The sequence below is a fragment of the Ammospiza nelsoni genome, chromosome 11 (genome assembly GCF_027579445.1).
Source record: "Ammospiza nelsoni isolate bAmmNel1 chromosome 11, bAmmNel1.pri, whole genome shotgun sequence".
In the NCBI taxonomy this organism is placed as follows: Eukaryota; Metazoa; Chordata; class Aves; order Passeriformes; family Passerellidae; genus Ammospiza; species Ammospiza nelsoni.
Genome location: NC_080643.1, coordinates 21,948,252 through 21,976,100, shown reverse-complemented (window position 1 = coordinate 21,976,100; position 27,849 = coordinate 21,948,252). Strand labels below are relative to the sequence as shown.

The 27,849-nt window shown below is 44.2% G+C and overlaps 1 protein-coding gene across 1 annotated transcript in view; it reads left to right on the top strand.

Moving 5' to 3' along the window:
- The window catches only part of WNK2 (WNK lysine deficient protein kinase 2), a 93,004-nt gene that overhangs the window by 12,307 nt on the left and 52,848 nt on the right, over positions 1–27,849 (top strand). Inside the window, exons 2-4 of the mRNA XM_059480071.1 lie at positions 20,370–20,542; positions 21,524–21,744; positions 24,808–24,965. Coding sequence (XP_059336054.1) covers positions 20,370–20,542; positions 21,524–21,744; positions 24,808–24,965 — 552 coding nt within the window. The remainder of the gene's footprint in view (positions 1–20,369; positions 20,543–21,523; positions 21,745–24,807; positions 24,966–27,849) is intronic.

Below are 27,849 nucleotides of genomic sequence, written 5' to 3'. Positions count from 1 at the left end.
TGGTGTCACTGTTGAATTGCTGTTTTCTTCCATGCTCATGGCAAGCATTTGCCCTTTGTGTTCTTGGGCTTTGCTTAAGGCTTGTCCCTAACAAGTATGTGGGCATTACTTTAAAAGACCACACAGACATGTGGAATAATTTCCATAATGAAGCATTTGAACAGGTGACATAAATACAAGAATCTAAATTTGTCAGTGTCCTCCTAAATTTAAGAACTTGTAAATGAGATTATGGCAATGAGGATTATTCTTTGTTAAAAGGTATTTTGAAACATATGGGCTTTGAAAGTTAATTGCAGTACATGGCATTCATAATGGAATAGGTAATGTGCTTCTGGTAGGTTGAATGATTTAAAAAAACCCAATTCTTCTTTAGCTTGTGAGTTCTCAGGTGCTTTCTTTTAGGAGTGCCTGGAGTCATTTAGGCGGACTGTGAACTGGTTAGGCAGTTCTGTCTAAGGCTTTTACAAACATCTGGAAGTGTCTTTATTCTGCAACTGATAAATCAGCTCTCCTTTGAGTGCCGTGTGTGAGACAATGCTAACATTCACTGTCATACTCTTAAGGTGCTAGAAAGTTAAGAAATTTGGTGTTTTAAATGGAATTGCAGCTCCAGTGAAGGCTGTGCTAAAACTTGTTTCATTGCAGTCAATAAATTTTTCATGACAGTTCTAATTTTGAAAGCTTCTGAAAACAAAGCTTTAAAATATTTTAAGTGAATCACTTCATGACTCACAAGTTTTTTCTCCCATCTTGAAAATGTCTGGACTTTTGTATGGGATGGCAATCCATGTCTAGATCTTGATGTTTTATTGTTATCACTTTTGTGATATTGAAACCAGTGACTTTCATGAAAATCAGCTGGATCTGATGGCAAGACTAATCCAGCCTCCTGCTGAAAAAAGCCCTTTGCTGAATCCCTCTGAGCACCCTCTTCTAAGAGATCTAAGAGAATTTAACTACGGCTACTTAGAACCTCTTAGAACTCCAATTTGTACATTTTTAATCTTGTGGACAAACATAATCTACAAGAACTGGAGTATTTAGTGTATTTCTAATCTTGTAGACTAAAATAGGGATACCAAATGAGTATCCCTATTATAAAGGGGTCCCAGCTTACTGATGTCACAGAAATTATTTTAAAGTACTCTACTTGAATTTTACCCTTGCAGACTAAAAAAACATGTTCTGGTAAAAGATGCTCTTTGCAGTAGATCATATTCTGTTTTTTTTTGAGTGTGCCAACACAAACTGTGTGGTCTCTGAGAACTTTCTCATCTAAAGCTCTCACCAAGCTTTTTCCCAGATGAAAGGCTCTGCACAGTGTGATGCTGCTGCTGAGTACCCAGGGAGGCTGCCCACTGCTCTAGTTCTTCACACACAGCAGAGGAATCTCACAGATTATTTCTGTAATCAGGGTAATTGAAAGAGTGGAAAGGGCAAGGAGAATTTTTCTGGATTTATAGTTAAGGGGGAGTGGGAAGGACTGCTGCGGCCTGTGCTGTGTGTTGGGAGTGCGTGCTGGGGGGCAGTGCCTGCAAGGTTCTTTTAATAACATGTGTTTCACGTGTATGTTATTACAGGGGGGATTAATGTGGTTTTGTCCTATAGAATTGTCTAGTAAGAAAGGGATGTGATAAGAAAAATCTCTTCAACCAGCCTTGTCTCAATTTTCAGGGGAGAAACCTCCCTGACTCTCACTTGAGTTCCTCCCACTCTAGGAGAGGTAATGGGAATTAAACACAAATAGAAACTACCCTGGCATAGTTCAGTTTTTTCCTTTTCATGTTAAGTAGGATGTTTATCCTTTTAATGTTAAGAGTGTTTATTTTTCACCTTGTATTTCCTGGTTCCTTTCAGAATCTGTGGATTGGGGCTGGTCTTTTACCTTTATCACCTGCATAGTGGAAAATGGGAAATACTGAATCCTATTCCAGGTCAAGCCCACACGATTTGTAGAAGAAATTCGTTGTATATGTTTATTAAGTTGCAAAATCTTATTTTCATGTGAAACGTCTTAATATTGTGGTGCATGTTCTTGGTACTTGGTGCTTGTAGGGCTCTAGGTGTGTCATAGCAAGACCAAGGATTCCCCTTTCTTACCCACAGGGTGCACATCTGGGAGGTTTGTCAATTGCATCATAGCCCAAACCTCTGTTGACATATTTGTTTCCTATCCTATTTTCTCCTGTGTCATTTGAAACTATTTTTATTCAGGGTAATGTTCTGGAGAACCTACTGTGTTAGTTAATAGGTTTTTTTAAAAAAGAAAAACTGACTAAAAATGTCCCATTGGGAATAAAGGGTCATCACAGAGCTTTTAATTTGCTATCCAACCAAGCAGCTGTGGTATTTAATCTGTCCTTGGAACAGCAGCCAACATATAAAAGCCACAATATGAAAATTATTAGTTATATCCTCCTCTCAGTTTAATGGGACGTCTTCTAAACTAACCTGTACGGGCCTGTGGTGGCTTCCTTGAAATGTAGTTTTGTTCTCTAAGTTTTTAATAAATAACGAGAAGCTGTCTGGGCTTTATGGGATAACTCATTGTGCTTCATCTCTTTATTTCCAGGTAATTGTTCTTTGCAATGGATATCCCTATTGTAAGGATTCCAATTACTAATGGCACAGAAAATATTTATTTAGTCTGAACAGACCTATCCCTTTAATTTCTTCAAAGTCCTATTTTAAGTTAGTTAAGCTCTGCTGAGTTACTTAAGAGGTGTTTTTTGTTCTGGATTCAAGTGCACACCTATTTTTTTGGAAGAGATTGTTTATATTCTCTCCATCTGTTTTGCATAGTTTTTTAGGTTGAAGTATTCCTGAATTTCTTTCTCAAGAGCCTGCAAATTAAATTGAGTGAGGAAATTTTTTCTTCACTTTACATAACAATTTAAATAAACGATTGCATGTCAAATCAAGCTTTTAGTATAATGAATGCAAGGTGCACTGTAAGACTTAGTTGTGCCATATAATACTCTGCAGTTAATGAAAGATCTTCTGTCTGAAGTTGAAAATATGAAAAAAAAAAACCAAGCAGATTCTTCTGTGACAGACAGTAGTTCTCAGCTGCTGCTGAGAAATTGAAGCTGTCTTCTGAGGAATGTATTCAGATATCTTTTTTCATCATCAGACATGAAACTTATACAGAGATGGCTGCAGATGGGTCTCCCTGTGTGGTGCTGCATCTCCCCATTCTGCCTGGCGGGCAGAGTGGGCTGGGGCATCTCCATGGCACCGAGCTGTGTCTGTAGGGCAGCAGCTCTGGCCACGCAGGGGTCATGGGGCGGAGCAGGAAGGCAAGGATTAGTTGGGCTCCCTGCTGTGAAATCAGTTTAGCTAGACCAGGGTGGGTATTTTGGGGGTGGGAGATAAACTGTGATGGGCTCAGTGGGTGGTGGTGATGGCCATGGGGCTCCTGGGGGCCCTGTGGGCACTGCCCTCCTGTTAACTGTTGTGGGCCGACAGAATCATACTGAAAAACCAGAAACATTCTGTTAACTGGCATGGGCAAACAGAATCATGGACACGTTAGAGTTGGAAAAGATCTCTTAAAACCATCAAATTCAACCATCCCCAGCACCACCTTGTGCACCAGTAGACCATGTCCCAAAGTGCCAAATCCATGCATTTTTTGTATACTTCTAGGGATGGTGGCTCCACCACTGTGCTGGGCCTGAACAGCAATTTCTGTGAAGAGCTTTCCCTAATATTCAACCTGACCCTCCCTTAGTGCAACCTTAGGCCATCTCCTCTTGTCCTATCTCATTTGTTGCCAGGCTTGTTACCTGCATAACTTGTTGCATGAATAACTTGAGCTGTTTGGAAACAGGGAATTGTAACAGAGCCTGTTGTCAAGCGGGGCTGCAGGTCAGTCTGCCATTAGGGCCTTTTCTTCCCATGCACAAGTTGTTCTTGCACAGGCTGTCGCTTGATTGCCTGTGCTATTGAGGAAGAGAATGATTCATAGGAGAGAGTTCCTAATGTTCCTTCCTCTCAGAACTGCTGTGAATGCACTTGGGGCAATGCAGTGCAGGCTGGTCGTGGAGAGCTCTGTCCACGTGCAGAGGCACAGTTACACAACGTGGGCATGAGGAACAACAGGAGCTGTTGTCTGCAGTGGAACCGTGAGTGGTGGAGGGCAGTGAGCTTGGCATTCCACACCAACACACAGGGCAAAGGGAATGGGATTGTGACAGACACTGATTGCTCTGCTTGATCTGCAGTGTTTGCACAGTGTTCACTACTGTTTGGACACAGCAGAGGGAAAATGCAGCTCAGGAAAGAGTTAATCAAGGTCTTCAGATGAGTGCACTGTGTGTGCCTTGTTGGCCACGCCAGGGCTTTCTGCCCGGCTGGCTTCTCATGGGCAGGTTGTCCTTAGGGCTCTGCAGAAGCCAGTCAACAAAAATCATCCCTGCTCTGCTGCAGAGGAATCAAACACCCGGGAGCAGCAGAGACTTGTCTGGGTGCAGGGAGTGCCCTGACAGTTGTCTTTAAAATGGAAGAACATATCACAAAGGGCCACCAGAGTGAGTGAGAAAGGAGAACTTTGCTCCTAAAGCAAGGCTGGACCTCAGCTCAGTTAGCCTGGCAAGCCAAGAGTCTGTAATAACTCTGCAGAAGGGCAAAGGCACTATGAGAAAGAGAGCTGTGAAGGCTAGAGGATGAAGTTGGCTTGGGAAGGACTGGCTTTGAGCAAACTAAACGAGGAGGAGTAAAGGTTTAGCACAGCTTTGCTTTAGCAGTGACATGACAAGAATTGTAATTGTATAAATATGAAGGTTGCTAAATTTATAAGCAAGATTGATTATCTGGCATGTCCTGCACTTGACTTTGGTTGCTCTCATGAGAGAGGCTTCCACAAGAAGAAGCTCCTTCTTCTAAGATCTTGAGATACTGGTTGTCTCTTTTTTCACATGTCAGGAACATATTGTCAACATTTTTGGGTTTCATCCAACACCTTGTAAGTAGTGAAGGTGGAAACTTCAGAAAGAGAAATATTAACACACCCCACACACATTTTATTTGTAAATATATATTTTTAAGTGCTCACATTGCTTCTGAATTGTGAGGTTTTGCCTTTTTGTTTTTAAAGAGCTGTATTATCCTGAAGTTATGTCAGGTTTGCTCCTGCAGGAATCCTTGAGTTTTGAATATATTGGTAAACACACAGATTTCTGTTTTCCAGAGAGTGCTTCCTATTAAAAAAGAAACAGGGCAAAAGGCTCTTTTTCTGCTGATGAGCCTTGGTGCCTCTAAGGTTGTACATTTACACTTTTGTTTATAGGTTTGATTTTTGTTGGAGTTCTTGGTGATGGCTGGAGGCTCAGAATCAGAAAAATCACCCAAGTGTCCGATGTCCTTGAACTTAAGAGCAGAGATAAACTGATGTGGCCTGGCTGATAGTGGTTTTTCCAGCACTGGAGGATTGGAGTGGTTTTAAGCAAAATGTTGCTCTACACAGGAAGAGTGTGTGACTTGCTCAGCGTGCAGGGATGGTCACGGAGCCTCAGAGCCAGGAGAGCAGCATCGGAGCCTGGCCCTGGCTCTTGGGGTCCTGCCATTCCTCTGGGATTCCAGCCCAAAGTGATGGGGTCACATGTGAACTAATATTGTCATCCTTAATTTATCAGCCTTCATTGTTACAACTGGGGAAGTGACGGTAGGGTGTTCCCAGTAGATGTTGGTGTTTCCTGCTGTCTTTCTGATCTTGTTTTAAATAGCCTACTAGTGGTGATTCTTTTTCCTTTTTCCTTAATGACAGGGTTGAAAAAAGGTTTTCAACCAGTGTTTCTATGATTTAATTTGCAAGGGTACCTGGACATCATAGAGAATCCTGCAGAATGAAGGAGCCTTATCTTGATATTTTCTAGAAATGCTGTGTCTGGGAGCATTTGCTAAGGTCGCTGTTTGTAAGAATTCAGTCTTCCCAAGGATGCTGTATCAAGTGTCTTGCTGCCTTCTACTCAGCATAATCTGAAAGTGTCAAGCGAGTGCCAGTACTGTCACAGCTTATATGGTGGGGCTTGGTTGTAACAGAGGAAAAATGCAGCACTTAAATCTCAAAAGCAGTGAAATGTTAATGTGTCATTTTTGGCTGGTGCTAAAACACTGAGGTTAGTGCCTGCTTTTTCACAAAACTTCGTATGTTGAGAGTAGGTCTGTTCCTGGCTCAGCGTGTGTTTAGTGAAGCAGCCAAGTAAAAAGACTTGAAGAAATTGTTGGTTATTAACTTAAGGTTGGTAAAGAGAGACAGTAATAACAAAAGAGGAACTAATCTGATTTGGTGTAGTGGTAAATCAGCTCTAAATTCGTTACTGTATTATCATTACGTTGAAGGGGTTTTTTTGTGAAATCATAACACTTTATTGGAAAGACGATTACATTATTACTGTTTTTGCTAGGCATTATTTTAACATACAGTATGGTTTCTATAAGGACACAGTACGAGTGTGTGTTTGCCCTCCTCCCTTTCTGTTACGGCAATATAATTGCTTTTCTTTCTTCTTGCTATAGCCCAAAATGAAATGGAAATGGTGTTGCTGTTTGGCCAAGTTTACAGTTGTGAACCATCTCATCAATCACACCTGCTTTCCTTCCAAATGTTTCCTTTGGCAAGAACATCTGTTGAGGAGAATAGCTTTATTCCCTAGGGCACCATTTTCCATATGCTCCCATTTTAGGATAAAATTAAACCAGTGGACCTTGTCAGTGTTTTCATAACCAAAAATGGGTCCTTGTGCTTCTGTTAGTAGAACATGAGCAGTATTATTTAATAATGACATGTATCACTTCCACTGGTGCTCTTCTGGGGAGTGGTGCTGGCTGGCTGCGAGTGGAATTGTTCTTTGGCACACGAAGCAGATGGTGTTTAGTCAGAGAAGTGTCATATGTCCAATCTGGTGCTGCCTGGCTTGCTGACAGGGTAGTGGTTTGTGGAATCAAGAGCTTGGAGGTATGGTAAGCACCAGGAGGAGAAAACAGGGCTCCTGTATATTTCTTGTGAGGCTGGTAGAGCTGTCAAATGGCCAGATTTCCATGGGCATCTCCTCTTGATGAGCCTGTACATTTTGTGCAGGAAATGAAGGGCTCCCTGCGTGGCTGGCAGGGATCTGAGCCGAGTGGGCAGGCTGTGCTGAGCCCAGCTCTCAGGTGTGGCACGTTCATTTATTGTACGTGCACGGGCAGCGCAGCCTGCTCTGGGTGATGGCGCTCGCGGGGGGCTCGGGCTGCATCTCTGCCTCTCTGCGGGTGCACCTGTGTGGAAGCTCTATGGACAGAGACAGCCCACGAGGGTTCAGGCTGGTGGCCATTTCTCACTGCATCTCTCTCCTCCTGCAGAACTGTGACCTGGCAGAATCGGCATCTGTGGAACCCTTTGTGATCCTGGTGTGGCTGTGACAGGAACACTAAAGCAGTGCACAGCTTTGTCTGTAATAAAGCATTTGTTTGCAAAGGAGTATGAGGGCCCAGAAATCCCTGGCAGCTTTCAGGGAATGAAGCCCATTGATAGTGTGTGCACATGAGGATAGAGAGTTGCCAAATTGCACAGTGATGTAAAAAACAAACAAACCCCTTTAGTTTAAACTGTGCTTTCTGAACTTTTTCAGTACCTCTCCCCAGCTACACATCAGCATGAGCTGTAAAGAAAAGCAGAAACTGCTGTTCCAGACTTCAGCTGGACTTTCAGGTGGACTCATAAACTGCTGTGTGCCTCCTACTTGGGTACAGTCTATGGCAAGCAGGTGTGTGGCCTTGGGTTTTAATGTGCCACTGAGTTTTAATGACAGCCCTGCCCTCTTATGTAAGCTTTTAAGGCATTTTCATGCCTTGTGCTATTTATCATGGTGTCGTAACTGCATTTCCTCTGCAATATTCAAAAAGGATATGTTTCCTGCAAGGTCCTATCCTACAACCTTTCTTTTTCCCAGGGTGGGGCAGGTATTGGTGATACATGGTTAATGCACTGCTTGCATTTTGTTCAGACAACGCTACAGACATCGGTGCTTTCGTTTTTCTGTACACGTTCCCTTTTCCCCAAGACTGCACGATGACTTGTTGACTGATGAGGCCCTTTCATGTACTCACCTGTCACTTATCGTGGGGACTGTGGGAAACACAGTCCTGGGATTTAAATTCCATACAGTGGGTGTCCATTACTACTGGTAATTAAAAAAAATCTTACTCCAATTGCTTTTTCTCTTTCAGTATTAATAAGTCTGTTGTTTCACAGGTGGAAAAAGCTTTTATCCTATGCAATCACAGGGACCTCAGAGATACCAGTCTTTGCAATCATAAATGGCCATATTGATTGGTCTTTATTAATAGAAAAGCCTTTATCCTCTAAGGAGAGATGAAGCACCTGAATTTTGTAAAGTTAAAAAAATAATCACAGAGCCTTTTAAAGTCACATGAAAGCTTTGCATAGTTCCTAGGTAGTTTCTCCAAACTTCTAGTCATGTTTTTTCATGATGCTGTATTTTTTTTTTTTAAAGTTTTACTGAGCAAGGAGATCGATCTTCAGAGAAAAAAAGTTATTTTTAAAAACTTCTTGGCGAAAGCGTATACCAGTAATGCTATTTATGGATTAATGGATTGAACCATTTTAAGATGCATTGAACCCAATGGTTCTTCAATCCTACATTTTGCTGGCAATACAATTTTCTTTAAAAAAACAAATCTAAGCAATCAAATGAAGTGCTGTTCATTCCAGTTAATATGATATGTGTATGCACTACTGTTCTTTTCTTCAGATGTCTTGTTGGAAGAGATTTTAGTCCTTTTATTTACCTAAATTGATAAAGGGCAAATCCTTCTGTTGGTCTGTCTCTCTGGGGGTGGGTTCTTCGATTCCATAGTACCTTGTTGGTGTGCCTGAAGTCAAACAGCCAAATGAAAAGGATTTTTTGTTTGCTTTGTGTAGGTGCACATCAAGGTAGCCAAGAGCAGTGTCATCTCCATAGATCCCCACTTAAGGGAGTTGATAAAGTCAGCTTTTGCTTTTTCCTGTCAGCTGAAGAGAGAGAGAGAGAACAGAGCAGAAGGGTTCCGTATGCTTTTCTAACTTGTATTGGGTTTTATGAATGTAGGAAACAATATGTGATTAAACATACAACAAGCCTTTTTGGCAAATAGTCTCTGCAAACACTATCTTCTTGCACTACTCCATGAAATTGGAGCGTGAAGCTCAAACTACCAGGCAGTTCTTTCCCTTAACTTAGCTTTCCCATTTGAAAGCCTTTTGAGTATTCTTCAACCATCTGGGTCCTGGGCTGTCACCAGCTGTTGAAGGGCATGATTCTCCCCCTCAGGTGGGACCTGGAGCACTGCACCCAGCCCTGGGGCCTCTGCAGGAGAATGGTGTGGAGCTGCTGGAGAGACCCAGAGGAGGCCCTGGAGCTGCTCCCAGGGCTGGATCCCTCTGCTCTGAGCCAGGCTGGCAGAGCTGGGGGTGCTCACCTGGACAAAAGAAGGCTCCAGGGAGAGCTCAGAACCCCTGCCAGGGCCTAAAGGGGCTCCAGGAGAGCTGCAGAGGGACTGGGGACAAGAGATGGAGGGACAGGACACAGGGAATGGCTCCCAGTGCCAGAGGGCAGGGATGGATGGGATATTGGGAATGTTCCCTGTGAGGGAGGGTAGGCCCTGGCACAGAGTGCCCAGAGCAGCTGGGTCTGCCCCTGGATCCCTGGCAGTGCCCAAGGCCAGGCTGGACTTTGGGGCTTGGTGGTAGGTGTCCCTGCCTGGGGTTGGGGGAACAAGATGATCTTTAAGGTCCCTTCCAACCTAATTCATTCAGTGATTCTGTTCTTGAAATCTTTCAGAAAATAAAATGTAGTGTTTCCTAATTATTGTTGTTTCCATAGAGTCTCTGTCAAATGTTGTTTGTTAACTACAGTCCATATAATAATTCTTCCATCACATTGTAAAATCCATACTGCTGTAGGCCACAGATTTTAAATTACAAAACAGCTGTGATCAAAGCTGAACACACCAACTCATAAGGAATGTGTCTGTGCCCACCAGTTTGGAATCTGCAAGTACGAGACATGGGTTGTTTTTGTTGGGTTTTCTTTTCTTACCCAGTTTTCAAATTCTTGTCACGAAAGGCTGCAGGGACTCCTATGACTGAGCATCACTCACATTTGTTTAGATTTGGGACTGCTGACTTTGTTTTCAGGGGTAGTGTCTAGCCAAGATTTGAACTTTCTTGTTTGCGTTGGTAACAACCATTTGAATCAGTATCTTGGGCCTTAGCCAAGGTCCTGTGTCCTGTAACATAAGGGGGGCTGTAACAGAATAGTTTCGTAGACTTCAAGTTACAAAGTACTTCTGTGGTTGTCTGATCAAGCCTCCTGTGTGTGCCTTGGTTTGTAAGAGTTTCTTCAGTGAATTTGGTCATCCCTGACACTCAGAGAAGCTGTTCAGCCTGAACTCCCCAGCATGGAGAGCAGAGCCCAGTGCTTTACTGGTTCTCCCAGCCAGGGTCTGTGCTGAGGGCCACGGTGCTCTCTGCACTGGGAGCTGCTCTTCCCTGTTGGGATCAGTCCATGGCCAGGCTGGCTGTCCAGCCCCAGCACTGTTGGGCTGCTCACATGCAGTTTACACAGGAAGCTCAGTCCCTCTTGGTGGCCTGTCACTTTGATGCTGCAGAATTCTCCTAATTCTTTCTAAATTTCGCATTTGTTACTAGTGATGAGCTTTTTTCCCACGGTTCTTTGTAAAAATTCAAATCACTTTGTTAGAATAAAACCTCAGCCCTGCAAAACCTCATGAAAAATCCTCAAGGATGTGTATTTTTATTGCTTACCCAATTTTTAATTATTTAATGTAAACAGATATTTTCTGTTTCATTAAAATTCTTAATGTGAAGCAAATGCATTGCAGAAATCTGAGTTTGTTATGTCAATGTTATTATATTTATCAACCCAAACATATAATCTCCTTGGAAAATGGCCCAGATCTGTTTCTCACATACTCATGTTGATGTTACCCTTTCATGCCTTGCTGTCCAAGGGATGGGGAGTAGTTCAATTTTGAATTATTAGTGTGTTTTAGTTGACAAGCTCCTGTAATTCTTTTGAGCGGGGCTATAGAATGTCAAGCTTTGCAGGAGGGAAAATCAAGAAAAAGGAACTATTTTGTTACAAAAGGGATGCTTTCAGCTTAATTCCTAACCATTATGGGAGACTGTGATGAATGTATCCTGTCTGGGAGTGCAGCATTTGCCTTGGAGTGTTTTCTAACAGGTTGTCAAGTGGTGTTAGAAATGCACCACAAGTGACAGCTCCTTACAGCACTTAGAAAGGTTCACAAGGAAGACATTTCCAAACTCCAGACACATAGCTCTGTTAAATATTTAGGAGCTGGGATACCCCAATCTGAAGAGTGGCTTTGTGACAGTGAAAGGTCCCTCTCCTCAATTTCCCAGAGCTTTGCAAGCATTGAATGCTTGTCCAGTCTCTTGAGTTGTTATGGCAGTTGGGCTATTTGCTTTTTCCTTCATCTCCACACTATATTCTTCCCACTCATGTTTTCTTTTGAATTTTACCTCCAGCAGCAGCAGCAGTAAGCAGTTGGTCCTTTCTTGGGTGCTGCATGCGGTGGAGCAGGGCTGGAACAAGAGCAGTGTTCCTGGAGCAGCTTCAGGGCCTTTGAGGCTCATGACTTTTCAGATGCAGGAGTTTATGGAATCACAGGATGGTTTGGGTTAGAAGGGACCTTAGAGCTCATCCTGTTCCACCCCTGCCACAAGCAGGGACACCTTCCATTAGACCCCGTCACTCCAAGACCTGTCCAACCTAGTGCTGGACATTACCTGGGGATTTAGGTATTTGCAATTATATGACCCTCTGCAAGGACGTTTTCTTCAAAACAGAGCAAATTATTCTAAAGGAATATTTTCCGGTATTTCCCCTCAAAGGTCCCTAGCTAAAACTAACAGCAGGTTGGGATGAGAAGAGCTTTCAATACTGCTGGTTAGGTGTTGGAACCCAGGACATCCCTCTGGCTGCCCTGGATGGCCAATGCCCTGCCAGGGGGCTCAGGGACCTTGGCACAGAGCCCAAGACCCCTGTGCCTTTGATCTTGACCCATGGAAAAAATTACCAACCTTAAATGAGGAATTACAAGCCATGAAAGTTTTAAGTAGAATGATAGTTTGTCACAGGGTGAAAAGTAGAATTTGGGGGGTTTTAGAATGGGGACTCGGGGTCCCAAGAGGAAGAATTTGGGCGTGCCTTGTTCTTCTTTCTCCTTCTTCCTAGCCTCCACCTTCTGGATGACGGTGGCACTTTTGGATTGGTTTAGAGTAGGAACACACTGTCTGACAAAGGTGATAGGTATTGGAAAATAATTGTAAATAAAGTACAGGTAGTTTTTCGTATAAAAAAGACAACACCGGCCTGAAGGTGGGGAGTGTGCCACTGACTGACCTGCTGAATGGACCTCAGCAGGTCAGGGAAAGAATGTTATTATAGATAACAGAAAATAAACAACCTTGAAAAGCAGAAGAATCCTGACTCCTCCTTCAGTTGCTGGGCTGGGAAAAGAGACTCTGTGACACATCTTGGGGTCATCCTGACCACAGAGACCCCTGAGATTTAGCGTGCTGCTCTTCCATAGATCTCCTGGGTGCACTGAGGAACTCCTTATCCTTTTTCTGTGTGCGTTAGAAATGCAAAATGTGGGCACAGAAGCATTAAATGACTTGGTGTAGGAGGCTTAGTAGGCCGCAGTGTGAGGGAAGAGCTGAGAAAGTTTCTCTCCAGGATTCATTGAGCTACTGTTGGAGTTTAAATTAAGATCTGTGCAAAGACTCATCACTTTTCTGCTTTCCAGCTATTTTGCATTCCTATCCCTCAGTATAATTAATTTCAGCATGTCAGTGTAAAGGCACATATGAACTTGGTCAGTCTTGCATGTTTTGTGGAAACAGGGACATGAAAATTTCTGAGATGCTGAACTTACACTGAAAGCTGTGTGGGCAAGTTTTCCATGCGTGCCTGGCACCAGGACAGCTCTTCACTGGGAACAAGATAAAATGTGTCCAGCTCAAAAAGGCTAAGTCATTGGCGCGATAAAGGATGTGGATGGTACAAGATGTTCTGCATGGAGAGCTCGAGACAGCTGCTGCAGCTCTGGTCACTGAGACTGATGCTGGTGACAATGATGGTGACGATGACAGACCTCACTGTGGTCTGCAACTTCCTCCTGAGGGACAGGAGAGGGGGCAGGCGCTCATCTCTTCCTTTTGGTGACCGATGATAGGATCTGAGTGATCACCATGAAGCTGTGCCAGGGCAGGGTTAGGTTGAATTTTAGGGCAAGGCTCTTCCCCCAGAGGGTGCTGGCCCTGCCCAGGCTCCCCAGGGAACGGGCACAGCCCCGAGGCTGCCAGAGCTGCAGGAGCCTTTGGGCAGCACTGCCAGGGATGCCCAGGGTGGGATTGTTGGGGGGTCTGGGCAGGGCTGGCATTGGATTCAATGATCCTCATGGATTCTTCCTAACTCAAGGGGTTCTGTGGTTCAGTGGCCAAGGGGATCTCCTCATGCTCAGTGCTCTCCTGGAGCTCAGCACAGCATCAAGTGAGAAATGGCTTTTTGTGCTGCTTTTATGTGACACAAGGTGATTTTGTTAGAAGAGTAGTCATATTAGAGGTATATTCATAGCTGTGTAGGAAAGATGATTTGAGGAACTCTGAAAAATCTCACCTACAGTTTACTCCATCTGTCTGTTTGGTGGGGAATCTTAGGGTGTTTTGTGGGTTTGTGGTAATTTTTTTACTAATTTGAACTTGAGGTAGTTTCCTAAAATAAATGTACTTAGTGTGTAATGGAAGACTGCCAACCCTTCAGGGACGTCATCACAGTGCTTGAAGGGCTATTCCATGGGCATCTTCTAGGATTGGTAAGGCTGCCTGACCTGGGGTTCACTGACAAATGCAACACAGTCCAAGGGCTTTATTTGGGAGTCAGAAAATATATATTCTACTCTCCATCCTGCCACAGAGGGTAGGGGGCAACAGGAGTGTGAGAAAGCAGCGTTTGTCTTGGACAGTCTCACTGGGGGAGCTGAACTAAGCCATCATCACAGACCAACTGAGCATCCTATTGCCTGTTTAGGGTTCCTGGTGGACTGTGATTAATTCACTGGTACGAATATTTCACTTTAAGAGTGTTTTACAGATTGAAGTGTGCAATTGCTAGGTTATAACTAGACGGGAAATGGTAGCAATAATGGGATGAAAATGCTGTTTTCTTGTTAGAAAGGCAGGATTGAATGCTGCCCCAAGATTAAACTTGCCAGAGCAAAGCTAAATCAAACTTTGCTTATTCTGCTAATTCTTCACGCTGTGTTTATTTTGGTTGGTGAGGCTCATTGGCCGAGGGAGCGTTGCATGCTGTTTGGGTAAATGACAACATTTGGTAAATAACAACAGTTTTGGTGCCTCCTCTCAGACTGCAGAGGGTGGTGGGGCTTCTCTGGCAGGCTCTCAGGTGGGCAAGAGGTGGCATTTCTCTTCTTTAGGAAAGATACTGTGTCTGTGTAGCAAACACACAGCAAAGAGAATAATAGAATCCTTGAATGGTTTGAGTTGGAAGTGACCTCAGAGATCATCTTCCAACCCCCATGACCTTCCACTAGACCAGAAAATATAAGGGGATTTCATATCTATACAATAAGTTAATTTGCAAACTGCCTTAGAGTAAGGAGGTGAGATGAATGAAGCACGAAGGGGATGGCTTATCCCAGCACATGAGCACTCTGCACTGGGCTGCTGCTGAGAGGTTTTAATGGTCACAGCACACCAGGGGTACAGCCCTTCAAGGGCAGTGAGTTCTCTCTGCTCCTGTCCCCCGTTTCCACCTCTTTGAAGGTGATATTTTAGGCCCAGCACTGAAATGTCTCTCCACTCCTGCTGTGGGCCAGCCCAGGGCTGAGCCTCCGGGGGATAGCTGGAGCATCCCTCCAGTGCTGACAATCCAGCACTGGAGCGAGGGTAATTCACCTGCCCAGTTACTGTGTTTGTGGGTTACAAGAAGTAGGCTGAAGCAGAACGCTATTTAAAAAAACAACCAATTGTTGCTTAAACTTCAGTAAATGCTGGGGTCAGATGGGATTCCAGAAAATATGAAACACCAGGTTCTCATGACATGCCTGAAGTGGTTTTTTCGTGGTTAGGGCTTTTTCTTTCAAGGGGAATCTGGTATCGTGGAGCTTTCTTCACACATTGATTTCAGAGTTTCCTTTGAGAAAGGTGTTTTGTGAGGCAAGTCAGAACTGTTTTGGTGTGTTATCTGCATTCACAGGCTTATGTGGAACCTGTGAAGCACTGGTAATTAAGGAAGTTGAGGAGGTGCTACCTGAAATTAATTTAATTGCTTGTGACAAGAACTTCTTTTGTTTAGGCATAGGTTGTCATGGTGTGGTTATGTTGGGAGGTTTTCACCTGTAAAACACACTCTGCCTGTGGTGTACAGAGGTTTTCACCTCTAAAACACATGGCCTGTCTATGGTGTTGTGTTTCTTGGGTGTGTTTGTAGCTCTTTGGGGATTGGAGATTTGGGGTATTGATCCCCCTTCCTCCTGCCCTCTCAGGATGAACTGCTGAAGTTCTGAGGTTCAACAGAAGATGTGAATCCCACTGTTCCTCTGCTGTAAGGCTTTGAGGTATGCCTTAATCAATTTAGAAAGCAGCAAGCTATATCCAGCAATAAACCACACTCAGCCTCTTCTGCTGTGCCAAATTTAGCCATAAAGATCTGAATACAATTCCTAATTTTCCATAGATTTCCAGCAATGACTCAGGCAAATAAGTAAATCTTCCTCAGCCTGTTCCATAGCTCCTGTTCACTGAATTGTGAGTATCCATGGGGACAAGGACTGCTTTTATGCCTTTGGAAAATGAGTTCCCCCTGGGAAAACCTCCCTGCGCTTCAGTAGTGCCGCTGACAAATAGCAGGCTGTAACTTGGCCGGGGTTACCGACTGAAAAGAATGTTGGCTGGATTCTGAGAGGGAGTGAAGCTGTAAAATCTTTTTTTCTTGATTTGCAAGTTGTCTCATGGCATCTACCATTTGTTCACAGAGAGGGGATTTTATCCTTTAGGATTGCTGTCAGTGCTAAGTGCTTATAACTGAGTATGTGGGGTGTGGGAATGAAAGGTCCTGGATGCTATTAAACATTTATTGCATAGGCAGGATGATACTAAAGATATAAGGCTGGTACGTGAAAGCAGGACTGCTACCGTCCATAAATCCACAGGAAACTGACAGACAGTTCCACAGGAGACAGCTGGCAGTGGGTCCCAGGCTGACTTCACACTTGAGGCCATCTCTGGTTAGAGGAGTAGTTGCGGTACATGTGCAAAAGTGTGGACTTGGAATGCAGATGTGAAAACGGAATGATCTGAACAGATGTTCATTCTGCTGATGTAGGTATTTGATTTCTGTCCCTGGCTCAGAAGTGCCTCTGTTTTCATTTTCTTCATCAGCAGCGTGGGTCAGGCTTCTGCATGATGGAGGTGAGCCCTGCCCTCGTTTCTCACCTAGTGCTCCTACTTGCCTTACAGTCAGGCCTTCATCTGTTCAAAATGAGAGAAAATTAAATAACCATCAGTAAATGCAGCTATGTCAGTTTAAGAATTTAAAAACAAAACAAAACACAAAACTTTTAAAAAAACAGTATTTATAGGCTAGCTGGACACAGACGTCCGTAGGCCAGGAAGTAGGGAAGATACTCAAGTGTTTAAAGTAGTTTAAAAATTTTTAACATTAGTGAAAATTCAAGACTTTAAAAGGAGAAAATTAAAAAATTTCTGTGAAACTGCAAAGCAGCACAACTTTCTAGTTTGCAACAGCTGTGCTCCAGACCCTACTCCTGCACAGGTTCTACGTATTGAATGTGAAAAATTTGTGTAGCCTTCTTTGCAAGGGCCCCTTTCTTCATGGTGAGGGGGGTGGAGTTCATTCCCAAATCGATTTCCTCCTTGCAAGGAATTAGGCAAGAAACTTGACCTTGTTTGTTAATCTTGGAAATCTTCTGAAGGCTCAGGTGAAAGCCAGTCTCCTGCTTGTATAATTTTCATATCCTTAGTCAGAGCCCATATGTTACAACCTGGAGGAAATGATGCTTGGGGATGACTAACTAAACATGTTCCTGCTGTTAATTTGGGTGTCATTCCAGAAATTTAATTAGTAAGTTTTCCCTTTCCTTTTGTTAACACATTTACTTACTGATTCCTGTCTTTGCTGTTGTTCCCCATAAGGAACTAAATGAAGGGATAAAATTTATATTAACAGAGAGAAGCATTTTCTTCCCAGCTGTGATAAGTAGGGAGACGCAGAGAACATACATGTGTTGTATTAGCAGAAATTTGGTTATAGATAGATTATTCACTTCTTTGTATCTTCCTGCTGCAAATATCATGTTAATCCAGTTTAAATGAGTGTGGGATTTACCAGAATTGAGGCTCCAAAGTGCTGATCAGAAATTCATAGAATCACAGGATGGTTTGGGTTGGAAGGGACCTCAAATCCCATCTTGTCCACCCCTGCCATGGCAGGGACACCTCCCACTGTCCCAGGCTGCTCCCAGCCCTGTCCAGCCTGGCCTTGGGCACTGCCAGGGATCCAGGGGCAGCCACAGCTGCTCTGGGCACCCTGTGCCAGGGCCTGCCCACCCTCACAGTGCAGTTTCTTCCTCATACCCAGATGATCTTTAGGGCCCCTTCCAACCCAAACTATTCCATGAGTCTATGACCACCTTTCTTTGTCATAACCTTTGTCATGACCTTTCCAAACAATTCTGTTTTAATGTAATTACATTAAAATGTAATGCCTGGAGGTTGTTTGAGGTTTACATCCTTAGTTTCAGGATGAGGACATTTTGCCTTATGTGGATTATATGATGGGGAATGAGTGTCTCTGACCCCAGTGAAGGTTTCTCGGGTTTGGATTAAACCCTGAGTGAGTCATGCAGTTAAACAGGTGTTTCTGCTGCTTCAGAGTAGAAAACACTTCGACCTTTAAGCCCTTTCAGAATCAGCTTATGTTTTTGCCAGTGACTCATGTCAGGTTGAGCCTGGAGGAATTTCGAGGAGGCTGTTTGAGCCCTGATGGCACCAGAGACCCCTCCTGTGGTGGAGGCTGCAGCTGCAGGAGTGGCTGCTCTGCCCTGGCTCTCACCTTGCCTCTCCATCTGGAAAACAATGCTCAATTCTTCAGCAGTGCTCAATGCTTTTTCTTCAATCTGGTTTAAAAAATCCAGATTTTTTTCTACTGTAATTACAAATAAAACACACATTTGCCTTCCAGAATCACTTTGTTGCAGTTGCCAAAAATGATCCTACTTGTCATATGTAGAATATACAGAATATGGTTGTGTGCTGAAGGATAGTTTTAAAAGTTACCAATGAAGTAATGAAGTAGCAGTGGAAAAGTTCTCACAGTGCTCAGAAACCTGGAAATGAGAGTCAAGGACTATGGTATTACTTTTTTTTTTTTTTTTTAATTGGAAAGTATTTGCAAATCTGCTGGATCTGTGAGGCCACCTTTCCTTTTCTCTGCCAGCTCCCACTCTGCTCTTCCTGCCTTGAATGGGGACTTGCTCCTTCTCCTTCCTAACAGCAGTGTGTCTGATTTATTCTACAGGTTTTAAGTTAGAAGGAAACTCATCAGTAGGGAAGAAGTGGTGGATTTGAGAGCAGTTCTGTGGCTCTTCTTGCCTGACTTGTTAGACAGCTTGGTTTTTTTGTTGGTTTTTTTAGCTTTATTTTTTTGCTGTAGAAGAAAGGTGGCTGGTGCAGAGCAGCGGAGGTGCTGCCTGGCTTGGCTGTGGGTGTTCTGTGTGCTGCTGTCCCTGAGGGGCATGGGGGGCTCTGCCTGCCCTGGGCACCCTGCACTGCCCAGCCCCTGGGCGGCTGCTGCTGCTGCTGGGGCAGGTTTTGCTCTGGTGCTGCTCCACAGATCTCAGAGTGAACAGAGAGCACCCTGAAGAGCCCCAGTGCCAATGGAAACGCTCCCCCTGTGCGCACACGGCGCTGGGGCAGGGCTTTGTCATCCACCAAGAGCCAAATCATGGTTCCAACCCTGTGTTTCCTGTGATGAAGTCTCTGTGTGAAGTGTTTGTAGCCATGGGAATTCTCATTCCCATCTCGAACTGTCTGGGATTGTGGGTGAGGACAGGCTGTGGAAATGGCAGTGGCTGATTCTTTTGCATCTTGGCTACAAGTCAGCTGTGTTCCCATTTAATTCATTCTGTGTGCATAGGAGTGCAGCTAGTATAGATGTGCCTAACTGACTTGAGAAAAGAAAGAAGTCTGAGGTCAAAATACAAACTAATTAATCTTGGTAATTGACGAGCCTTTGGCTTTCTGACTTAGAGCACCTTCTAAAGATCCCAAAAGCTCAATTTCTAGTGCAGGGGTGGGCAGTGCTTTGGCCAAGGGGGGCAAACCAAGGGGGGCATGATGGTGGGGTTTGGGTGGAACTCCCACGCTGCTCTGTTTCATCATCCTAAGAGGTTGGAGCGAGTGTCCAGGCTGCCTCTTTGAGGTGTCCATGTGCTGGGGAGGTCCAGGCAGCCCTGGAGCCATGGGAGAGACAGAGAGTCTCTGCATGTGCTGGACAGGGTCATGTCATAGCCTGGAGGGGAAATGCCCTGAAATTCCCCAGGAAAACCAGAGTAGTAGAACATGACATTTTCACATTTCCAATCTAAAGAATTTCCGTGCTATGCAGCCTATGCGAGAAGCTGAAGGACAGTTGCAAACACTTCCTTTACCAAAAAGAAGGGGAAAGTCTCCAAAATTAAGCAGAGCAGCAAACGCATAGAAAAATTTATGTGTTTGGATTTTTTTTGGAAAGTAACATGGTTTTAATGTAGCCTGAGGTGAACAGGATGGGCTGTAGAACCCAGTGTGGTGAGCAGCAAGGACCTCAGCTGGTGCTTTGTACCAGTGCATCCAGGAGCAGATGAGGGCAGTGGGAGCCGTCCTGGCTGTGAGAACACCCAGTCCTGGAAATGGCATCCTGTGGCTATTAATCCCTTGGATGGGGAGCCTCTCGACACCCAAACATGAAGAAATAGCTGAGGGTTGATCCATCGTGCCACGGCTGTGTTCGTGGTGCCTGAAATATTAGTGCTGTCACAGGAATGGCGTTAGCACAGGCATCTCTTTGTCTTCTTGATACTGGAATTAGGCCGAGTGCCCTAGTTCATAATGCTGCTGCTCTCTTACATAAAAGATTTTATGATTGCTCTTGACACGAGCATAAAACAAATCCAAAATTCTGAACACCCTGGCAATGCAGGGCCTTTATTTTTGTCCATCACTAATAATAATGTCTCGTTTTGGCTTATAGGACAGAAAACTCACAAAAGTAGAGAGGCAGAGATTTAAAGAGGAAGCAGAAATGTTGAAAGGTCTACAGCACCCAAACATCGTGAGGTTTTATGACTTCTGGGAATCCTGTGCAAAAGGCAAAAGATGCATCGTGCTGGTTACCGAGCTGATGACCTCTGGAACGCTGAAGACGTAAGTACTGCGCTCCTGCAAGGGGCTAAGAATAGCAGCAGACATTTATAGCAAAATCCTACTTTTGTATGCTGAAAAAAACCATCTCCAGATAAAAGCAAAAAATGGAGCTGTTCTCTGGTGTCTGTCATTTGTCCCTGCATTTGAACCGCAGTGGTTTGATGGGCAGAATTTTGGCCTCCATCTCTTTCTGCCCGCTTCCCTGTTTCGGTTATGCAACTCAAAGCTGTTCTCTGGCGTGTTTCATTTTCCGCCTGTGACGTTTGGATTTGTCAGGGTGTGTTTTGTGCTTGCTCTTGGGCTTGTATTTGCATGTTTTGTTAGGGAATTCAAATGGAATAGCACTTGAATGGTAGAATCTCTCAGAAGCTGAAGGTGCTCTAGGTTATCTCCTAAACAGGATGAATTAATAGCTTCTGGTACTGACAGTCTTGTTAAGGCTGATATAAAGCAGTTGGCATGAATTCTGGAACAGATTTTCAGCCCCAATGGGAGCAGTACTCACCCAGTGTGCTGCTCTGACAGTGCATTAGCAGTCCCTGCATCTTCCCTAAATGTCCCCTCCCAACCAGCGCTTCAGGTAAATAGATAGAAGCGCAGGTGTGTGGTACAAAGGTCTAAGTTTGTGGTTAAAATTAAACTTCAGTATTCTTCTGATTCAAAATATATGAACATATTCCAAAGCTCTTCTCTTCATGAAATGAATCACTGAACAATTAGACTTCAAAATATTTGGTTGTATTTGCACCAAAAATGCTCATTATCATCCTCCCTAAAACTGAATGCTCTAATTCCTCCTTTGAAAAGATCTATTTAGTTCAATTTTGGGATATTTCTGTGCTGCTCTGGTGGCATCTAATAAGGGGCTTTTATCCATAGTGGAGTTTCAGAAAACTTAAGCTGTGCTGTTAAAGCCCCTCAAATCTCTAACAAAATATTTTCGCTTCCTTTTTACCCATTTGTGTGTGTGTTGTGCTCCAGGTATCTGAAGAGGTTTAAAGTGATGAAACCTAAAGTCCTGCGGAGTTGGTGTCGGCAAATCCTGAAGGGTCTTCTTTTCTTACACACAAGAACTCCACCAATAATTCACAGAGACTTGAAATGTGATAATATTTTTATTACTGGACCAACTGGATCTGTGAAAATAGGAGACTTGGGTCTGGCAACACTCAAAAGAGCTTCATTTGCCAAAAGTGTCATAGGTAATGCTCCTGTTCTCCTTGGCTTCCCTCGGTCAGTATCGTGGCTGTCTGTTTAACATCTTCCTTTCCCATTTTGCATTAGTGATTTTAAAGTAGCAAATTGGTAGTGGAAGTTCAAGTGGGTTTGGGACTGTTGCCTCTATACCCCTATAAAAATAGGAATCAGTAAGTAATGGTATCATAACTTCCTCTTCTCCTTCCTCCTGTATCATCCTTAATGCGTAGGGAGCCCAGAACCAATGAAGTCAAAACAGTAGAAATTTCAGATATGTACTTGGCTGCTGTGGATCTGCTTAATTTCATTGATTTTAATGAACTTGTGTTTGTTTATATTTGTTAAGTTTCTCTCATTTTTAACTTCTAGTAACTGGTGGGTTTTTTTTCTCTGTTGAGGGTCAGTATTTCTTCAAATAATTTTTTTGCAGGGTAACAGTTGTTCATGGGACATATTGGAATAATATCAACAATAACAATACTGGGAATAATATAAGTAATACCAATATTGGGAATAATTCCAGAAGTACTAATACTGGGAATAATATCAGTAATATCAATACTGGGAATAGTATCAGTAGTAGCAATACAAGGAGTAGCATCAGTAATACTAATATTGGTAAGAATACTAGTAATACTTACACAGGTTTTTATAAAATCAGTTATGAACAGAACACCATCAAAATACAGTCATGTCTGAAAGGAATTTGATACTGTAAGGGGTGCAGGATGCTGGCAAAGTGTCTGCATTCATTTTGGCAATCAAACTAAGCTTATAATTTTCATGAGCACTGCTGCTCCAAGGAGAGGATAAAGGAGGCTTGGAAAGACTGGTGATGAGTAATGCTGCCCCCTCTGCAGAGGGAGTAGCTCTGAAGGCATATCAGTAGCTGCATTTCACGTTGGCTGGAAGGGATGAAATCAGCACACTGCAGTGTCTCTGCGGGAGCCCAGCCAGGCCAAACCTGCTCCTGCCAAGAGCAGCTGAGTGGGTGCTGAGCAGCCTCACGTTTAGCTGGGCTGTTAGGTTGAAGGATGCTTGTAGGTATTCCTTTCCACGCCAAGGAATGGGGGAAATGCCATTTTTGTTCTGTTTTGGAATGGTGCCAGGTATTCCATTTGTTTCTTAGACTATTGCAATCACTTTTTCAGATTTGTTTTAAATGCTCTGGAATTCATGAGATTCACTGCTGAGTTGTGTTCCTTCTAAAGCACAGCAGCACCTCCAAAATAATTTCCTGTGGCAGCTGTTAACCTTTTCTGAGCAGCAGCCTCTGCCTTAGTGACAGCTTTGACAAACACCCAGAGAGAGTGACTACACTGAGCCTCCATGGCATGGGTCTGGCTGATTTGCTGAGGCTGTAGGCATCAGTGTCTTTGAGGTGGAAGGACGAGGCGGAAGAACATAAACAAGGGAAGAGATCAGTCTTGAATTTTGCGAAATTAATTTTACAGAAATGCTTGTTCATAAGTTGAGTCTGCTCCAGAAATGTGTGCAAAAGCAGACCCTAACTTTGAGGGTTGTCCTTTATGTTGCCATTTAAAAAGCGTTTTAGACAAGTCAGAAAATCCTAGAATGGTTGGGATTAGAAGGGGTCTTAAAGATCATCTTGTCTGCCATGGCTGGGATACCTTCCACTACCCCAGGTTGCTCCAAGCTCCATCCAGCCTGGCCTGGGACACCTCCAGGTGTGACATTTCCTCAATTTCTTAGGGACTTGGGTGATGGCTTGTAACTGGAGGAGAGGAGATTTACACTGGATATTAGGAAGAAACATTACTGTGAGGGTGGGCAGGCCCTGGCACAGGGTGCCCAGAGCAGCTGTGGCTGCCCCTGGATCCCTGGCAGTGCCCAAGGCCAGGCTGGATGGGGCTTGGAGCAGCCTGGGACAGTGGGAGGTGTCCCTGCCTCTCAGCGGGTGAGGTGGCCGGGGTGGATGGGATGATCTTTAAGGCACCTTCCAATCCAAACCATCCTGGAATATGCCAGAACTACTTTTTCTGATTCTATGTTGTTTTAATTAGAGTTGTGCTTTTGCTGCTGATTAGTGATGACATTACAAAGCATTGATGGGATCTGCCAGGGCTGGGGGCAGTTTGGGTGCTGAGGCTGGACAGAAAGAGTTCATCTGGGTCTTTCTCATGGTCCAAAACCTGCCACTCTTTTTTTGGCATCCCAACAGCTTGCTGCTACTGTCCCTTGACACACCATTGCACTCATCTCTCTTCCTTCATCTTTTCTATGTAGAAAGGAAAGAAATTAATTACAGTATGAGATACAGTTCCTGGAATGAATTACCCAAATGTTAGTAGTTTTCTGTTTTGCTTTGTAAGCCCTCCCTTTTCAGAGTAGTTTGCTGAGCAAATGTTGCCGGTGTTGGGGTTGCTGCTTGTCCCCAAGCTGCATCTCCCAGTGCCTCACTTCATATTTACCAAGGTGCATCAGATTCCTGATACCCTAATTCCTGTTGAGTAGGACCTTGTTCTGTGAGTAGCCTCATTGATTTGTCCCACTAAACCAGTGACAGAATTAGGTTTGATGTTTTGTGCATGACTCTGTAGGTGATTTGTGATACTTCTGGCTTCCAAAGTGCTGTCTGCCTGCTGGTGGTTACTCTGTATCTCTGGAGGAAACAACAAAAAAAAAAATGCAAATTTGCACTGATAAAAGCAAGAGTGAAGGTTCTCGTTTCTTCTTCCCTTTTCACCTCCCCGGCCCTTTACTCATCCATCTCTCCAGCCAGACAGAAACCATTCTATCACTTCAGTATGGGCAGGAAATGAACCATAGCTCATTTTCTCGTTCATTTTTGAAATTTTTCGTTCTTTTCCTTCCCCCTCCCCTCCGTCCTGCTTCCCCTCTGCCCTGCTTCCCCACTTTGGATTATTGTCAGCAAGCCATGGGCATGGAAGTGCATACATTGACATTGGATTTGCTCCCTGGGAGCTCTTTTGAAATTATCTCGTATGCAGCTATACACAGTTGTACTGGGCACGCTTCTCACAGGTGAAAAAGCTTTTGGTAAAGCCTGTTTGGACTCCTGTAAAAAACCAACATTATCTTTGTAGGTACACCAGAATTCATGGCCCCGGAAATGTACGAGGAACACTATGATGAATCTGTGGATGTCTACGCCTTTGGAATGTGCATGCTGGAAATGGCTACCTCAGAATACCCTTACTCAGAATGCCAGAATGCTGCTCAAATCTACCGAAAAGTAACCTGTGTGAGTACAGGCCCTTAACTGGTATTGGATCCTCTCATTGGAAGGTTCAAAAGCATATTTTGGTGAGGTGTCAGTACCGCTGAATGTATACTGCATTCTCGAAGTTGAGGTATCTGAGCTCTGGCTTACACAAACCTGTTTCAGGCTTATGTGTAAGCTTACAATTCTACACTTGGAGTGTGTTTTGATGCAGCTACATTAAATATTTTCAGTTATCTTTGTCGCTGACTTTATCTCCATTTGCCGCAAGTACAGCCCAATGCGCTGATGTGTGGTAGTTAAAGTGTTGCTTTCAACCCAGAGCCCCTCAGAAATAATTTTAAAGCTCACAAAAGGCCTCAGAAGCTGCTCAGCAGTGCAGTTATCTTCATCCTCTGGCTGTAGCAGCTCCCTTGGCTTTGCAGGGAGGTGAGTGTGTGCAGCCATGGATCTGCTGGATGGTTACCATGCTCTGCACCATGGGGTGGCTGCAAACCATGCTGCAGCTTCTCAGAGACATGGAATGGGTTTGATGGCTCAGGTGAGTTCCTCGCCTTTACCTCTGTTGTTCAAGGCTGGGTTGGGCAGGACATGAAGCTGCCTGGTCTAGTGGAAGGTGTCCCTGCCCATTACAGGGAGGTTGGAATGAGATGGTCTTTAAGGTGCCTTCCAACCCAAACCATTGTGTGATTCTGTGATCCTAGAGCTGCATGGTGACTCGATGTTGTTATTCCATGGTTCTTTATCACAGTGTTTATTAGCTTTGGCACAGGGGATGTTGGCTCTGTTTTGGTATGGTCCTTCAGATATGGCCTAAATGCTACCAGTGTGGGCAGCTTAGGGGGCACTTCCTTGGACTCTAGGGGTTCTTGGGGTGGCTGCAAGAGGCTCTTCTAATTACAGGCTCTGTAGCCTCACGTCCTGTCTGTGAGACTGGTCAGGTACTCAGTGTACCTGAGCAGTGGGAGCTGCTATTGCTGGGAAGGTGTGTGTGCACCTGGAGCCACGGAGAACATCGAGCTCTTCATTGCTCCATGTACCCAGAGAAGCTGTGTGCACACCTCGTAGCCATCTGCAGTACTGGTAATTAAGACTTTGCCAGGCTCCTAAGCCTCATTTATCAAAACAATATCCAAGATGGCAAAGAATAATGATTAATCAGAGGATTCCTAATTAGATGTTATATTTCAATTTTTGGACTTTAAGTAGCCGTTGTTTTAAACACTGATGGAAGAAGCCTGAGCCAACTCATTTTCTACAGCAGTAACATTTACCCAGCTCAGAATTAGATGGTAAATTATTATAGTTTTGTAAAACTGGCTTTATACTGGCAGCTCCAGAGAGGTGGGAGATTATATTTGTCATATAGAAAAAGCAACGGTGGAGAAGCTGTTGAAAGGTCCTTGTTGGGGGTATTTTTGAAGCAGAACTGTCTGGCAGGAAAAGCTGAAGACAAAAGCATCAGGTACCAGCACGGAGGGTGTGCAGTTTTTATCTGAATTTGGGGTAGTAGCAGTGGGAGCAAAGGCACCGGGATTCCTTAGATGGCAAAATTGGCATTACTGTTTTTCCAAGGAAAGGGTTAACCAGCTCCCTGTGGAGAGGAGAAAGCCCTGTCAAATGCCATGAGCTGCACAACTGTCAGGCTGGAAGGAGGAGCAGGGGGTGGACCTCGGGGTGGGGGTGCAGGAGGAGCCTGGTCCCGGGGGAGATGCCCTGTCCCAGGAGGAGCCTTGCGGTGGGCTCACAGCTCCTCCAGCAGAGCTGCATCCGCCGGAGGGAGCCTGCTCCGAGCAGCGTGAGTGGCCTGAGGGGCTGAGGAGAGCTGCAGGAGTCTGGGGTGTGGGGTCGTGAGCCAGCACCAGGCACTGGGGTCTGCCCTCAGCTGGGGCAGGGACTGCAGAAACACAAAGTAACTCTAAGATCACTTGGAATAAGGGTTAGGTTTGGGGATGCAGCAGCTTGTGAGAGCCTTGGGGCTTATAAACTGAAATATAGCCAAAAACGGAGAGTAGGCTGAAACCAAGAAGTTGAATTAAACTGTTTTCTTCCAGTATTAGATTAGTTTTGGGGCTCTCATTAAGAGCAGAAGGTGGCTCTGACGTTCTTGGATAGAGAGGGTGCAGAGCCCCTGAATGCTGCAGCTTCTCAGTGGGACATTTGCTTCTTTATGAAGCTGGAGGTTTTTTGCACTAGAAATATAAATACTATTTCTAGTGTTTTAAATTGAGGGTCAGTGCATTGTGAAATGTGTTTGCTGTGTCTAGCTGCCTGCTGCCTTTATTTAAAAAGTATAAAATGAAATAAAATAACTTTCTTTTCCTGCCTTGGGCTCAGCATTGTAGTAGCAACTACCAGAGGTATTGATAGCATTCATAGGGGTTGGAATTGCTGGCTGGAGTTTGCATCAAGGAGTGACAACCAACAGAAAGTTTAGACTGCCTACCTTCTGTTGGGTCCCACTGAGCTGATATTCCTTCTGCTGCCCAGCACAGGCAGGGCATGATTTGGGTTTTGCCACTATAATATGTCTTCAGTAGTTTCTGCTCTGTGTTCTAACCCTCTACCATGCTCTTACCTGGTACTAGGACATGAGACAGACCTCAAGTCCCAGCTGTCCAAATCACACGTGTTGGTCATCCTTACTGGTGTAGAAAACGTAAACATTACCTTTCTGAGACATTATTTCAGCATATGTCACATTCTGCATGTCTGTAGTGTAAGATTATTATACTTAATTTATTTCAGCGACCTTTTATTCTGCCTGACTGTATTCTTATGGCTAAATTGCTGCATTAATTTTTGCATTTCTGTTTTTCTACGTGTGCCTGTATGTTTGCAGTTGTCCAGGATAAGGAGGTGGTCATGTTTGGGAATGTGCAGAGGGGCTCATTTCTGTGCCAGA